Source organism: Nothoprocta perdicaria, unplaced genomic scaffold (genome assembly GCF_003342845.1).
Source record: "Nothoprocta perdicaria isolate Ctin4 unplaced genomic scaffold, notPer1 scaffold_91, whole genome shotgun sequence".
Lineage (NCBI taxonomy): Eukaryota > Metazoa > Chordata > Aves > Tinamiformes > Tinamidae > Nothoprocta > Nothoprocta perdicaria.
The window spans coordinates 1,541,424-1,558,342 of NW_020456210.1; the positions used below are offsets into that span (position 1 = coordinate 1,541,424).

At 39.3% G+C, this 16,919-nt stretch overlaps 1 protein-coding gene across 1 annotated transcript in view; it reads right to left on the reverse strand.

The window, feature by feature from the left end:
• The window catches only part of GRIP1 (glutamate receptor interacting protein 1), a 147,026-nt gene that overhangs the window by 39,046 nt on the left and 91,061 nt on the right, over positions 1-16,919 (reverse strand). The window contains exons 7-8 of the mRNA XM_026052775.1: positions 5,987-6,134; positions 4,168-4,337 (exon numbers count right to left, since the gene is read on the reverse strand). Of these exons, the coding sequence (XP_025908560.1) occupies positions 4,168-4,337; positions 5,987-6,134 (318 nt within the window). The remainder of the gene's footprint in view (positions 1-4,167; positions 4,338-5,986; positions 6,135-16,919) is intronic.

Below are 16,919 nucleotides of genomic sequence, written 5' to 3' on the forward strand. Positions count from 1 at the left end.
CAATGGTCAGGATGGGAGGTGAGGAGGCTGTGCTGGCTGTTGGCACACAAACCCCAGGGAAATTGCCTGTTGCTTCTTCGAGCCTTCACTGCCCGCATGAAGGGATGACCAAAAATCAGAAAACAAAAGGAGCAGAGAAGAGGGAAAAGGAACTGGATTGCATAAATTAAAAAAAATATATCCAGAACTGAAAACAAATCAAAAATCAAATAAAATAAAATAATAAAAGACTTGTCTTTTCATCAGGGTATGCTAACTTGAGGAGTAGAAATACCATTCCAAGAAAAGAATTTTTTCTTGGAAATAATGCTTCTGATTGCTTCTTTGTTACCTTTTTTTTTTTAAAAAAAAGATTAGTTCTGAATTGATTTCTAATCTTCAGGCTTTAAGAGATAACACTGTAAACTTTCTTAGAAAACAGCGATGTGTTTTAAATGACTGCTAGTTGAAGGTTAGTAAGCCTCTGCATTTATTAAAGAATTAAATCAGATACTATATATCACACTGCCTACAACAGAGATGTCTACATTACATCACTTCAATTTACTGCACTGACATTTTATTTTTGCCAGCATCTATTGTTGGCATTATACTACTCTGCATGATAAACAACTTCTCATGGCCAGTAGCAGAAAAATTCTACCTTGAAGCCTGATTAATAAAGAAAAGGCATAAATTTAGAGTTCATATTTATTATTTTGATGTACAATTTCAAGTTTTTTAAAATGATCATTTTCTGGATAAAATTTGAGAACATATTTAATTGCTATTCCTAAGTAAGTGAAGTCTGGAATATGTCAAAAGCAAAGACTAGTATTTACCAAGTAAACAGTGAGCATTTCAGTTGATCTGTCAAATATTAAGAGAAACTGATGGAAGTCATCCTTCATTAAATACACTCCAGTCATCATTAAATTCAGTGTAGCTTTGTCCTTAATGAACTTAGAAGAATACAAGCAGAGAACAAGCTAATTTTAGTATTAAAAACATGAGGGATTCTCCCCCACTATCAAACTTTTTTTTAGCTTCCTAAAAGAAGTTTACTGCCTTTTTTTTTTTTTTTTTTTTTTTTTTTTTTTTTTTGCAGCTTTTGGTCCATGCGATCTGTGTGTTTATTCTTCCTACGCTGCTCATGATGGCTGTGGACACATCGTGACCACACATCACTTTTGAAGAGTATCTAGAAATCTGCTGAGTTAGGCTAGACCTGCCTCATGTTCATGCCTTAAAAGCAAGGGGGAATTGCCTCTCCTGCCAAGTAGGTGCAGGAGAAAAGCTGCTGTTTTGCTTCTTTCTGTGTTCCAGAAGCAATGTTTTTACCTGAATGTATTAATTCCTCTCTACCTAGATCAGCCTTCTGCTATAATAAAGCAAAGGCTGAAGAAGGAAGAGGGAAGACAAGGAACACACAGGCACAAGGGCCTTGGGTTCCTCGGCAGCCCAGCGTCTCACCACAATTGCTGCCTCCCTGGCCCTGCTTGTGTCCCCTCCTGTGTCTTGGCCACCCCCAGTGCCACCATCTCACCCTCCCATCAAATGACTTAAATGAATTATTATCATTTTTTGTTTCCTCAAACACTTCAAAAACCAGGCAAGGGTCACCCCCATTGAATGGCAATGGACAACACTGGCACCTTGCACGAAGATCTCGACCCCTCACTTACCAGACAACAGCACGAGTGACCTCAAAGGCTTAAGAAAATCTTAGGCATCATTTGAGACTGCGGAGTCAGAAAAAAATCCCAGAAATAGAAGTAGGATCCTGATCCGACAAATATGTACTTTGAAGACTCAAGGCATCTTTTCATATAAAATGCTCTCTTTGATTACGTACACACACAGCAAGATTTCTGAACTTTTAGCTATGGTGTAGAAATTAAAATCTGATAAAAGTAATGAGGCCAGGTGGATTTTCATTATTTTCACGTTGCTATGAGCACTGTTTAATTAAAAAGATTGCTTTCAGCAAGAAATTATCTGGTAGCCTTTGATTTTTTAATGTTTTATTTTCAAACTGAGGGTAAGGATAAGAATGTCCTACAAAGTAGGAATTCTCACAGATTTAGTTTGCTCAGCTTGCAGAAGAATAATCCCAATTCAACAAAAGCTCTCTAAAAGAAAATCCTTTCATGTGTAACAGTAGTAATGTACTGGCAATTTGAGCTATTCCAACACAGTTGTGTACAGCAAACAAAATTAATGGGGCAGCAAGAGAAATGGATGGTAGCAACACCATGTAAAGGAAAAAAAAAGAAAAAAAAATCACCCTGATCTCTTGTAGTGCTCTCCATTTTATTTTAGGGCTTAAATTTCTACTTATTCTATATACTGACTTTCTGGCCCATTTTAAAATCGTAATGTGTTCCAGAAAGACCAATAACTGAGTTTAAGAGCTACAGCTTAATGTCTCATTCGGAGCTTTTCAAATTCTCTAGCAGCCAGGCCATATGACACCTGGTGAAAGGTTGTTTCCAAGAGCACACTGGCTTCCATAAAGCATGTTGCATCTTGAATTGGTCATGTTTTTTCAGCAGCACCATCTGGAGAGGGGCTGGGAAAGGTTGTAAACATTTTAGTTATTCTGGTATGTTTAAGAAAACAGCTTTATTACATTTAGGAGATTTCTTATTCTTATTTAGTTTTCACAGACTCCCCCCCCTTAATATTATGTAATAGCAGCTGGTTCTCAAAGCCAGCATGGCAAGAGTATTGGCTTATCAAAGTATCTGTACTGGATGAATATGACTAGCACATTAACAGCATCAGCTTGGTTTAAATTCTGTTTAAGAAGCAAAACTGCTTGAAGCAACACAACCATCTACATGAAAAATCTTTGGCCTTGACACTCATCTTCCCAACAGAAACACTCTATTGAAGTTATTTCACTAACCAAAAACTAATTGTGTGATTTCTTTCCTTTACAAAGACTGAATATCCATTTGCAGATACTGACACAGCTAAAAAGTATGGAAATAAATTGCAAACTTTGATCTCCATCTCACTCTAGTTCTGCTGTATGACTCCCTGCTCTGTCTCCCATTGAAACAGCTTGAGTAGAAATGTGAAACAGGCTCAGCTGAAGAATATGGTATCTTAAAATTTACTTTTCATTCACTATGGACTAGGAGAAACAAGTGTCTTCTCACCCAAGAGTTCATTGTCTCCAACTTTGATAAACTGACTAGAGCAAATCCCAGTCGCTCATCCAGGGACAGCCTGAATCTTAGCTAGATGTCCAAGAACATTTATTAACAACCAAATTTCTATGCCTCTGAAACCTTGTAATGGTCTAAATGAGGCAGAATCACAGTACTGCAGGCCCATAAAAAGGCACCAGTGATTCCTGCTGCATCACAGATACCTGTTGTGTATGTATTTAGTTACCCTTGCTATTTCTTCACCATTCATAACCACATGAAATTTTAGACGAAATTTTTGTGTACTTCAAATTAGCGACTTTTTCAGGATTGTTTAGAAAATAAGACAGGAAGCTATCTTTCTGAAATACTAAGATATTTTATGTATGTTCAGTTTGAAATGGAAAGCCACACTCTTCAAGCATGTTGTTATAAAGTAAAGAAATAGCATAGTGCAAAAGGGCAGGGATCCAGGGAATTGTCCCTGAGCACCTTTTTCACAAGTACAGACAACGAACCCATGCAGCAGTCTGAAAAGTATTTTAGAAGGTGATGGCAATAAATAATAATGCTATTAGCAGGAGACAATACCGTTTTTCTAAAGTATTTTAAGAGAAAACAGGTGTATTAATTACATTATCATAATAGAATATCAAGCAAATATGCTTAGAGGAAGTTAGCAGTGTCCTTTCCTCCTCCCTTTTAATTTTAAGAAGCAATTCAGAGTCATTTACTGAAATACCTGGCTTTTCCCCAATGATTGCAACTGTAAAAAACACGTGTCTTTATGCAGAAGTGTGCAGAGCCACTTCTCAGTAAAACATTTCTCTCTCTATTTGCAGGAATCTCTGAGGGTACGTTAAGACTAAGAGAACATTGAGCTTCTCAGTGATTTCAGAAGCATAACCTGGGGAGCTGAAACAACATTTATAGACCGAACGGCCTCAATAGCACTTTTCCAGGTTGTTCAGCAGGGGCAAGCAAAATAAAAAGAGTAAAAGAAAGCAGAATTTGATGCTACAGATCTTACCGTGTTCTGGCCCTTTCAGTGCTAGACGTGTCTGGTGGTGAGGCAGGATCTCAAGTTTGACATTATCTGCTGCATTAGCCAGGAACTGTGTTGCTTCTGCCAAAGTGCAGTACTCCATGCTGGTGCCATCAATGGACAGAATGTGGTCTCCTACGTGCAGTGCACCACATCTACAGAACAGGCAAAAAAGTTGGTATGATCAGGAGTGCTCTCTTGGAGCAAGGAGTTTTTCTGCCTTCAAACTGGTCATGACAATCATGCTCTTTTTTCGAGAAAGAAGTCTGTGGTTTGTAAGCATTGTCACGGGTCAGACTTTAAATCTATTGGTACCAACCTTAAAAACAATTCTGTTAATACAGGGTATGCAAAGACATCACTCACAGAACTGGAATGGGGTAGCTGACTATTAAAATATGTAGGAATGGCAGCAGAATAAAATGAGAAGAGCTTCTGGAGACCTACAAAACTGAGTCACATATCCCTCACACAAGCACCCAGTTCATCATTTTTTGAGTTACTTATAGTTTGAACATTTATTAGTACAAAAGCTGTAAAATGACGATGAAATTATGCAGTATTCAAACAAATAATGAAACCAGGGCTGGCATGGTGACTTGAGGAGTGGGGTGGGGAGGGGGCTATCTGCTAAATCTCGCTGCACTCAAGAGACTGGCTACTGGATGAGTTGAGAAATGCAAACACAGCAGTCAGCATCCCGACGTACCAGTCAAGTGGACAGCTCCTTTAATTGGTTACCCCCTGCGAAACGGGAAAAAACAGAGGGAGAAAATTAAAGCATCCTGCACCATTGAACTGGAGAACACCCCTGGATCAATGGTCGTGACTCTCAAAGGTTCTACTGTAGGGAAAAGCCCACAGAGGAGCTGTAGACTCACTGCTACAAGTGGGTGCTACCAAAAGCACCGTTGCCAAAGAGGAGCTATGAGGTAGGGTGACTGGGCACATGTAGGAGAAATTTGCTGCTGAAACATAATATTTAAGGAAAATTTTTGGACATGTGTGTATAGATATATAGTTTATATGTATATACACATACACTCACACACACGCATCCCTGAAAAGATCCCATAGTTCTGGTATGGAGGTTTAGACCATCGGGGAAAAATATCTAACTTTTTCTTTTCCTCAATTTTAAATATAATCTGATCTTAATATAGCAGAAAGAAGTTTAAATGAAGTCAAAAAGGGGATTTTCCTACTCAAGTACTGCAAAATCACTTCAAAATATGGATGCCAGTCTTCCTAATACCTCAGTTGTATTCTAAAATATTAATAAAAAATCCTAGTACAAGGAGTTCCATTTCTCTATGCCACAAAAATGAACGATGTATCCTTAAAGAACACTTCAAGGTTGAAAAGCCTCAAAATTGACTTCCCTTGACAGCTGTTCCATATTGTGGGCTTACTTTAAGAATTCCAGTGGGGTGGGATTTTTCGTCTTTTTTTTTTTTTAATACTAATCTCTACTGAAGCATTACATTTAATAGTCAGAGCAGACCTCTAAACTTCTGAGCTGCACACTGCAAACAGACAGACACATATTACATTGAGGCTGCCATAGATAATTAAATAGTATATGAACGAGTGCAAGTAAATGGTGCCTCAGAATCCTTAAGCTCTGCAGTATGGAACAATGATCCGACAAAGTGCTAATTTTAAGACCTAGCAACCTTGAGAGCACCTGGTTCAAATTAATCTAAAAAAAGTAAAGGGAAGAGTTTCTTTAAAACTGAACCAAACAAAAATAGGAATTAAATGGATGTGTGGAGCTGAGGTGTCAGCCTTCTGTTGCACTCACCTGTCTGCAATGCTGGCAGATTTGATTTTGTCTATGACAATGACCTGCTTGTTGCAGCACATCGAGGTAGTTAGTGCAACGCCAAGAGCAGCCCCAGGAGTTTTGGCAACTTCAACCAGCAGTGGTCCAGATGCTGTGGCTACTGAATCTGTTGAAATTGGACAACAAAAAATCAGTATTATACCAATGTAGCATTTATACAATTTTCCTGTTTTCCTATTTTTCTTTCTCCAGGCAGACCATATGCTGCATAAGGAAATTCCAGGATGGCATCAGGTTAGGACTCCAGAATTAACTCTTAAAGATGAAGCACATAAAAGCAAGAGGAGGTTCATGAATCTAGGATGCCTGGGAGCTTCTCTGTGTGTCAGGATGACAGAAAAATCACAACAGAGAACCAGACTATGTTGGGGAAACAACTCCATGAACAAATGACTTCACCTGAAAGTCACCTAAAATGTAAAAGAATGCAAAAAAAAAAAAAAAAAAAGAAAAAAGAAAAAAAAAGAAACAAAACTAACCATATGCTGGAGACAAGTCACCAAGTGTCCTGCTAGTGAAGAGTAGACATATCTGTTCTCAACAGACTGGGGCCTGCTATGAGGTTGTGAATAAAACATTCAACCGTGAGGTATCTATCTTGGAAGTCTCAGAGACAGAAGTAGTAAGAGAATAGCAGCTGGGCTTCAAAGCACATAGGAATAAAATTAGTCAGAAAACGAAATTCTCTTACATAAGAGAAATATGGTGAAAGAGCATATTAATATTAAAAACTGACAAGTTATATGATGATATCATAAATGTAATGAGAACTTTATTAACTGATGGACACTTCTCTTCCTACGTGGAGAGTAAGAGTAGGCAAACTGAAGATAGGAAAGAACTGAAAAACATACTGGATGGAATAACATAAAATGACAATAAAACATCCATTTTCTATTATAGAATTCTTCTTTTCATCCAACTTGAAATAATCTTATTGTCTTTTTTGAGTTAGAAACTTCAGAGTCTGAGAGCGAGACCCGATTTTTATGAAAGTGCGTATTAGTTTTGAGTGTTTTGGTTGTGTGGCCAGCCAGGACTGAATTTTTGAAGGCTGAACTTCCACAGACATTACGGAAATTACGGCTCTGCAAACCTGAGCCAAGCCTTCAGCTGCAATCCTAAAAGGGAAGCCTAGAAGCCTGCTTCTGCCTAGATCATCATGTTGTAAATGGATTTAGAGCTGGGTGACCTGTCTTTGGCCATGTCTTTCTCTAGCAACTGACCTGCCTTTCTCTGGCAACTACAGGAGGTGGCTTTGACATCCAACTCTTCTCTTAGAGGCCCTGATTAAATGTCTAAGTTAGGCAAGCTGAACATAGTTGCTTGCATACAGCCAAATAAGCCTGTGCTGCAGAGCAGTTTTAAGGAATTGCTTCATTCCCACTCCTGTGCTGAGAAAGTAATTATTTTTGCCCTGAATATTTTGGCAGTTCCTGGAGCTACAAACAGGTTCACATTTACAACTGCATAAGCAGAAGACTCAAACAACGTTAGCCACAAGCATTGTAACAAAGGTTTGAACCGGCCCGGATTCTGAAAATGATAAAGTTTAACTTTTTATTGGCCCATCACAGGTTCCTTCCTTAATGCTTTGAGAAAAGGAAGGGAAACCAAATGCAAATATAATCTGTTGTGAATGAGTCAATATCTCAAGCTGCTGCTCCAAAGCATACAAAGCTACTGGAGAAGTGCACTATCAGCTTATGTCCTGGCATTATTTCCCAGGTGCCTGTTAAAACGCACTGGGAAGGCAAACCAAGGCAGACAGGATGAATAAGGAAGATAACTGCATTAGAGGAAGTAGAAGAGAAGAAATGGAGTGTGTCTAACTGTGGAAAATAAACATATGAAAGGGGAAGCGGAGAGCAATACTCGAGCACACGTTCCCTGACAGAGAAGGATAGGTTTATCATGTTGAAGGAAAGCACGGGTATGAAAAATGAATCATATAGGGATAAATTATTCATGTGAGAAGATGTTTTCAGTCATTAAGATACTTACACCGTGACTGAGGCACTTACACACTGGGGTGATTTATTAGCTATGTAATTACATAAGATATACTGACGAACCTTTGCGTGAAAAACACTCTAGATTTTTGATTTTGTTCATCAGTTTTCTCACTTTTGAGCACTGCATCTCAATCAGTACACAAGGCTTGATTAAAGCCTCCCAGAGGAAAGAGCACTACTTTCTGCATGCTAATACCTTTCTTCAGTTAGATGCAGGATGCCTTTCCTACTTGACAGCCCTGATCACTGGCAGCAAGGATATTTATTCTGAACACATTATTATGTATAAAAACGATATGTCTATATAATACACATAAATACATATAAATATGATATGATATACAAAAGGTTATGGATAAAATAAGCTGTGGCACCTCCACTCCTGCAAAGCAATCACTTATAGATTGCCAAACTGAAAAATATTTTTTAGTCTAGTTGATTTAGTTTCCAATAGAAATGAGCACACGTGATCACACTACATATGTCTGTTTATGTACTTCTAAATGTATTTACCTGCTTATCGATGCCTCTCCTTATCACTTAAATATTGAGCCCAGTTCAACAACTGGTGACTGCTGCAGGACAAAGAACCTCTTTAGGATTCCCATGCGGGAAGGCCAAAAGTGAGATTGCTTGTATTACACAGCAGAGAATCTACACGGGACCTGGTCCTTATATGTGCCCTAAAATGGGAAAAAACTTCAGCCATAGCTGCCAAGCAACAATGTCATTAAATCTGTAGAAAACCTGGTTTTATTATGATGCTACTCCCTGCCTCAGCCTTGCACTGCAAGCTAAAAAGTGCCAATAAACTGTGAGCATGTTCCTGCAGCAATATTGAGCCCTGCTGTTCCTGTCTGTGCCTTCCACCATCTCTTCACTAGCTGGAAGGCTTGGGGTGCTTTGATACTTTTTCTCAAGTCATGGCAAGGCAAGATACACATAATTTTTGAATGTTTTGAAGAGACAAGCCAGAAGGAGAGATGCTGAGCCTGAGTTGGAGCTTAAAAAGCCAGCTGAAACACACTGCTCCACAAAGACTACTATGGGTTTTTCAGGGATGCTGATGTATCTTTTAGCAATAGTGTGAGTGACAAGTGAGTAGATACTTTACTGCCTCACGGTAATTTTCATGCCGCTGAGCTTCTTCCCTACTGCATGTCCACAAACCAACAATTTGTTCACTTTAAAACTGTATAAAGCAAGCCCATGTAGCCCTCTCTGCTGCTACTGTGATTCTGACTGAACAGAGTGAAAAAAACACACTAAGTCTGTGCTGGCTCAGATTAGTCAATAAAGGTATTGATTCAAATCCTTCAGTTCTCCCAGTGCTGCGTTTTAATACATTTGTAGCAGCGCTTTAGCAGACCTAATTGTATCTCACTCATGTTATACTAGAAGCTAAATTTTCACAGAAAAAATCCTGATCCAAAAGAAGTGTCGCCTTTTGTTTCTCACATCTTTGCTGGCTCCCATCTAATAAAATATCTGCAGCCCATAGATAGCAAGTACAAAACTTCTCTCATAGTAAATGTAGCTAATTCTTTTTTTTTTTTTTTCCCATTTAGTTCCTCTCAGTACACCCCAAAATGACTACTCTGACCACTACACCTATGAGATTTGAGATGGATGTGGCAAATACTCTTTGACCCTCCCTCATTTCAGAGGGAAAGGTTGGAATATTTGCAGTAAGGAGCAGCAAACCAGTTCAGAGAAATCAGTTTGAATCGCTCGGTGACTTCCACATTCCCTACACTTTCCTCTTGCTTTTTTCCCTGCCCTCGCTGTGCTCTTTTTTTGATGCTGCTCAAAATCAATGCTGCTCCTGCTGCACCACCTTCCCCGGCTGCCGGCAGCTCAAACATCAGTCCTATGCACTGCATCCCTGAGCTTACAGGACAGTCACCGATTGCTCCCCGAGGAGCCTTTTGACTCCACTTTCATATAACAACCATGGGAAGTTGCCCTCAGTGTCTAGAAGAGTTAAGGCCACCAGTATGTCACCGCCAACACTCAGTGCCTAAGGGGAAGGTACGTGGGAACTGTCACGGGGAAGGTGCAGTATAAGACAGAGAATGGGGATGACAGTAGCTCCGGCTCCTGCTTCCAGATTTGGGCTCTTGCTTCTCAGCCACAAGAGAGTATTTACAGAAAAAGTGATGACTGAGGAAACTGCAGTAGGTACAGCTCCATCTGAATCACTGCTAGGCATTAGTATCACTGTTTTCTGTATTACGTAGCAGGAGCTGAAATATTAAAGCATGTTTGTCAGGAATGGGGCAAGATTCCAGGTGTCTAATGTCAGAGACACCATATATTAACTATCAAGAGCTTTGAATATTTGATATTCATTTGGAAAACTAGAGAGCTAAAAAGTAAAAGTGAAGATCCAATACATTTCCTACTGGGCATGTAAAACCCATGGTCAGTTGTACGAATGATAACCTAGGTAAGCTACCCAAAGAAAGAGCAAGCAGAGCTTCTAACAGATGGCACGAGTCATGTTTCTAACACCCATGGCTCTATCAGTGACACTCTCCACACAGACCATTCTGTAAGGCCTTCTGCAGCACTTCTCAGCTCACAACAGAGCAGCTTAAAAGCACTTAGGGACTCTATGCTCTTACACATCTGCCTTTCTTCATTATCCTGCAGACTATTCATTACTGTCAGGCAGTACCTTGAACCACACAATGAATCTGTGCATCTTCTCTGTGGTTTGCTTGTTGTATTTTTAAGGACTATTGTCTTGAAATGAACATTTACCCAGAAAGACCATTCTTCATGGCTATTAAAACACAATCTCTATAATAAGTCTGAGGCACTATAAGTTGCCCTAGCTTCTCACAGTCCTACATATCACCATCTGTCTTAGTGACACTCACAATCATCTGTTCGTCAGGACATAAGCCTACAAGAAAGGAAAGATCCTTTCTCTATTTTTCTGGAACTGATCTAGTGATAGGTGGTCAACCTCCTGAGATCATCTGCTTTTTGCACCGGCTCCAGCAAAATTCTCAAAGGCTAGTTGTTTTTGCTGTGCAAGAGAAAGATCTGATAGAAGTGACAAAATGTTTCTCCACATTCTGTTCTTCCTTCATATCTCCCTCTGCTAACACCTTTTCTCATCTATCCCCAGGTTGGCAATCCTGAAGGTCATAGAAGCAAAGAGATGAAAAAGCCCACTTGGGGAACTGTTTTCCTTTGCTTATGTGACATAGCAGGCCAAACACATCCTAAAATCTGCCTTTCTCTACCAGGATAATGTTTTTACTTTCCTAGGTGGAGACATTTTGATACACTCATATTTGAGACCAGTTAGATGATTATTTACATTTCCCTTTCTCATGTACAGCTGACTGATAGTTATTTAAATACTACATTTTGGGGTGGAAGGAGGCCTTTTTATGTTATTGCCTTTCCTCGGCATATTCCTAATTCCCATTTTGAAAAAAAAGGGGAAAAAAAAGGAATACTACTTACATTTTTGTCAACGATCTAATAAAAAAATGAGATTGGGATTGTGGGTCAATGGTTTCAAGAGAGAAAATAGCAGCAAGGCAGGCAGGAGGATAACCTCTGTATAGTATAAAGGGCACAGGACCAACATTCAAGATGCCCTACAGTTGAGATGGCCATTAGCACCCATTCTTAAAAGTTTTATTCTATTTCTCATACTTTAATGTTTGTAAATGTCATCAGTAAACCACATTTACTGTAGCACAGTACTGGCCTTGACATTCTGTTCTACTAATATCATACAAGGTTTGCACCCTGGCTTTCTTCAGGCTTCATTTAGCAAAGAAATCTTTCTTCATTTCGGAGCACAGGAGTCAATGCCAGCTAGCAAGCTCTGATAATGATGTCTGAAAAACTAAAAATCATTGTCAGTGTTTCTAATTCTCTCCTGAGAGCTGGAATACAGAAAATATTAATAAGTTTAATGACGTGTGAGAATTTACCCCAAAATTCTGGAACAGATTAAGCTGGCATTACACACTGCAAGCAATGCTCAGGGAGTGAGAGTGGTGGTTCTTTTAATAACAAAACAAGTATTGAAGAACTAAATAGCAATCTTGTTCAAAGGGTCAGTGGCAGCCTCAGAGGCCTGGCTTAAGCTCATCAAAAATACACATGCTCCCAAAGCTTCCTTGTTTGTGGAGTATCCATGTGTTTCAGGCAGGTTATGAGGAAGCAATAGTCGCTCTACCTTTACCTGGCTCAGCTGCAATTTCAGCAGCAAGAACAGGACAAAAAAAGCAAAATCAAAAGAAAAAATCCTTCAAACAAAACAAACAAAACAAACAAAAAACTATTTAAAAAACCCTGTCTTTTCCCTTGCTGCAGGCATTAGCACTGTGCTACTTCTGAAGAGGCCCTAGCTAAGCTAGACTAGCAACTGAAAGAAAATGGGCAGTGTCTAAAGAAAAGGGTATAATTATTATTAAGGAAAAGAAAAGCCACCAATGAGATTTTAAGAATGAGAAATAGGAATCCCTTCAAGAGAATTCAAGCCGTAAAATCAGAGGAACTGCTCAATCTCAGAATAGGAAAGAGACGGTCTCCAAACGAGTGCAGCTCCCATTTGCCTCAGAAAAAAGCAATTTCCTCCTCTTGTCAAAGGATTGGGACAGTCTTTCTATTTTCCTCTTCTAATTCAAAGAGTTTATTCATGCATCTCTAAATCAGTCAAAGTTCTTCAGATAAAGAACTTTAGCTAATTTCATACCCTGCAGGCTCAACCCAATCATTCCAGTCAACTCAGGACTGTCTGTTAACCATGCTGAAAACCTCTCTCTGCCTTCAAAGTACTCAAAACAGTGTGGGTGGGATGTATTCTGAATCCTCTTAGGGACTTTTTGCTTCAGACTCTTCCCTCATGTTCAGGTTTTGTAACCTACCTAACCTCCTTATGCTTAAAGAATTCTCCTCAATTCCTGGGACACTCTTTCTTCCTACTGATATTCTTCCATACCCAGATATTTTTCATTTTCTACTAGGCTTTTCCTCTCGTCAAGAGTTGCATTACATTTACCCCGTCTCTTTTCACATACCCTGTTAATCCAAAAGCCAGTGTATCTGTTGTTAATTAACAACAGAAAGGCTACATAGTTTATGGCATGTGTATCTCCTAATCCTGGATCTACATCTTTGAGGCTAGTCTAAATGGATTCCAAAAAAGTTCTGCAACTTTTTCATTTGTGACCTGAAAAAGGAACATTTCATAGTAAATTCAGGTAGCAAAAACAAACAAACAAAAAAACAAAATGCTGGAAACTCAAATCTCCAACCATGATGGCAGAGAACTTGAGAGTGTATAAGAAGTACAACATTTCAGTTATTTTGGCAACCTGTGCCTCATACACCTTTATTCCAAAGAATGGTTCCTGCAAATAGCCCCAAAACACAACGTATTGTTAGAGTGATATGAAATGTCTACAGAATTCAATAGCAATGGAATTCTGCTTGCATTTGATGACAGAAATGGATTCAGGATTACTGCAATTTTTGCAAATCATCCCCAGAAAAAGAAAGATCCTTGTAACAGTGCAAGTAATAGGCAAACTCCTCTGCTGAAACAGCCATATATATTTATATATTTATATATTTATATATTTATATATTTATATATAAATATAAAAGAGCTTCCCAATATTTATTTTTTCTTACAAGAATTTTGATGTCTTCAAAACACCCCAGTTCTTGTAAGATTCTATACCTGATCATAGCAAATAGACCAAATAAGCAGTGGTAAAGACAAAATAACTTACTTCTTTGCCTGCAAACTGAGACACAGCTGGTTTGTCAAATTTTATGTCTGCCAGCCTTGAAAATATGCCTGTAAGTACATACTGCTATAGATAACATAAAGTGCTGCAGTACCCATAAATCACGTCTAATTGCTGTAATGACCCTAAGTTTCAATTTAACAGGAATAATAATAATTAGAGAGGGGTCTGGATTCTCTTCAAAAGCCCAGAGAACACAAAGCCCAGAGAACACAATGTCCCTATTGCTGCCAGCACTGGGCAGATGGGAACGAGCACCAAATGCTCAAACTTTCAATTTGTGTTGAGCTGACAAAGTTCTCCCCTGCCCCGGGCTCTACCAGGATAATGACATATGGGATGGTCCTGAAAGCTGCAGAACTGAGGTGTTTCCTTAGGAAGCCAAGAGTTTCGAGGGCAGCTCCCACACAGATGCAGCTGGGCTGCTTGCTGAGTTCCATGCTGAAGCTTTGCTCCAGGCCCTCTGTGCTGAACCATACAGCCTCATAGATTTATGGTTACTCATTCGCACACTTTACTGCTCTCTGCACACCAGCTAACCACAGCTTCTGTCTTGCCCTCTGCTACCATTAAAACCAGCAGATTTGGTTTGGTTAACAGGCAGGAGGTCTCAGGCTTGCTTATGCAGGGCTGATTAGATGAGTATAAACCAGTAAAACGTAGAATGATTATTCTTTATTGTTGTCTATAACAGAGAATATGAATTTCTGCTGCTATGTGTTAGTACTGTCAATGTGTTTTTCTTTCCCAAACCTCGGTTTCTTTTCAGTCACCTGTGCTTTAGCACAGCTGTATTATAAATAATTAGCAAATTGGCACAACTGCTGTATAAAGTGTTTCCATGCAGAAGACTGGAGCTATGACCTTGATATTTGATACGATATTGATATGATATTGATATTATTGATACTTTGATATGATGTAAGGGACAAGTGAGAGTTTTGCAGCTCTCTGGATTGCTAGAAAGTGCATTGAGTACTTTGCTATCGAATGCCAACTACTCCTTAATTGAGACTTCAGTAAGATGACTCAGGAAATAACTCCATTAACTGCCTCTATCTGCCTTGGTATTGCCCTAGAAAGGGGAAAAAAATAAAAGAAGAGGAAATAGAACGTAATTTAGAGTTTAGAGCAATTGCTCTCAAAACAAACACAGAAGCCATAACTTCTTGGAAACTGTTCTGAACATAAGTTCTTTGATCCCATGTCAGATGAATAATCCAGTACTGGCACCCTCTGTCTACATACTTCCAACTCTTTCTTTCCCTATTCAAGTAATACAGAAACAGGACTACTGTGAGTATTCACATATTTAAAGCAAAACAAGAAGCTCTCAATAACCTCTGTTCTTGGCAGTGTCCCTTTCCAGCAAAAACAATCCCTCACTTTTAATTTTTATTTCTTACCCCCAAATCATAAGTGAACAATAAACTCCAGATATCCATGCACCGCACACTTGAAGCACATTCTGCAGCCTGCTTCCTTTGGCCTCCCAGCTTGCTGCCACGCTGACCTTTGACGAGGCTCCTCTGCCACCGCACAAGCCACTTCCCTCCTGCCGCCTCAGCTCCTGCCGTGAGCTCCAGCTCAGACCTTTCACGCCACCATTTCTTTGTGAAGATGCTCTTGGGTTTGCAAAGGACACAGACTTGCACTTCAGTAGGCATCAGCCTTTTCCAGGCATGCTTTTACTTATTTATTTATTCCTTTTGACCAGTGAAAATCCACTCAAATTCAGCTAAGCTGTAAGTCTTTCAAAGCTTAGAGGTCACTGTGCTCAAAATAAAGGCTATTCAGCTCAATACTGCTTAGCTGACCTAACACAAACTCTGTGCTTATTCAAACTGTTTGTGAAAACCCAAATGAGCCAGGGCATGATTAAAATAAACAGAACATCATATATAAATCATTACAAGTATACATGCACATGAAAAGCTAGGACAGAATAGCCTTTCTTTCCAAACAAAATGACATTAGAAGGACAATATTTGGGCTGTTAAGCAGGCATAGAGCAGTTCAAACTTAAGGAACCCCAGAATGAAAATTGCCTGGATTAACTTATTTTTACGTCCCTTCTTCTGATATCATCTTGAGTTACATAATCACATATTCTTTCCTCTATGGCCCCATGCAGAAGGTAGGCAGTGACTGTTTTATGAGGAGCAGCACTTTTCTCTGGGTTGTTCATGCTCACACCTTACTTATCAAACACTATTCTCATCCTCATGATTCTGATATGGGTATGCTATTGCAGGGGCAGCCTCTGAATATTCATTACAACACTAGTTTATTAATGATTTTATCTCACAACACCCTTTAGAGTAAAAGTGTGATATTTTCCAGCCGTACAGGTGAAAAAAATGAGGACCACCACCAACAAAAAAGAAGGTCAAGAACATTCATGAGTCCTGAGTGGCCAGTCGGAGACACGGATGCTGAGATTCACTGCACCAAAATGCAGGCATGTATCTAAAGAATAGCCTTGAAGCAGCTACACCTGAGCTAGAAGCCTAAATTCCCTCCAGAGTCATCACAGTGAGACTGGCTCTTACAGAAAGTGTTTCATCAGCCCTACTTCAGGCATCCACACCAGGGTGAGATGAGAAGTTCCCCAGATCCTCTCTCTTGGTTGACTGTCCCCCAGATTACTCAGTACAAGGCTGCAGGTGACCGATGAAGGAAAAATGTATTCAATCACTCCACTTAAAATCTGTATCATAAAGCACATGCTCCGAAGAGTCTGATGCATGGACATCTTTAATTGTGGCATTTCCCATCTCTGAAAGCAAGTTTGCAAAGTCAAGTAACAGCATTCCTGAGACATACAAAATCTTCTGAGAAAGTAATCACAAAAGGCTGTTTCTTCTGAGCACATTCAGCTGTATCTATCTTTTCAAAGACTTTCAAAAATAGCTAAACCTGTGTGGATTATTCATTGGGAGAAACCAAAGGAAACTTCCTGCAGAGGGGCTTGCTTTCTTCCAAAGAGTAAATCTGTGTTCTGAAGTACTGTCCAGTACTTCAGAAAGGCACATCTTCACAAAGAAATCATTTTCTGACTTACTCATTAAAGGTAAAACAATTTTC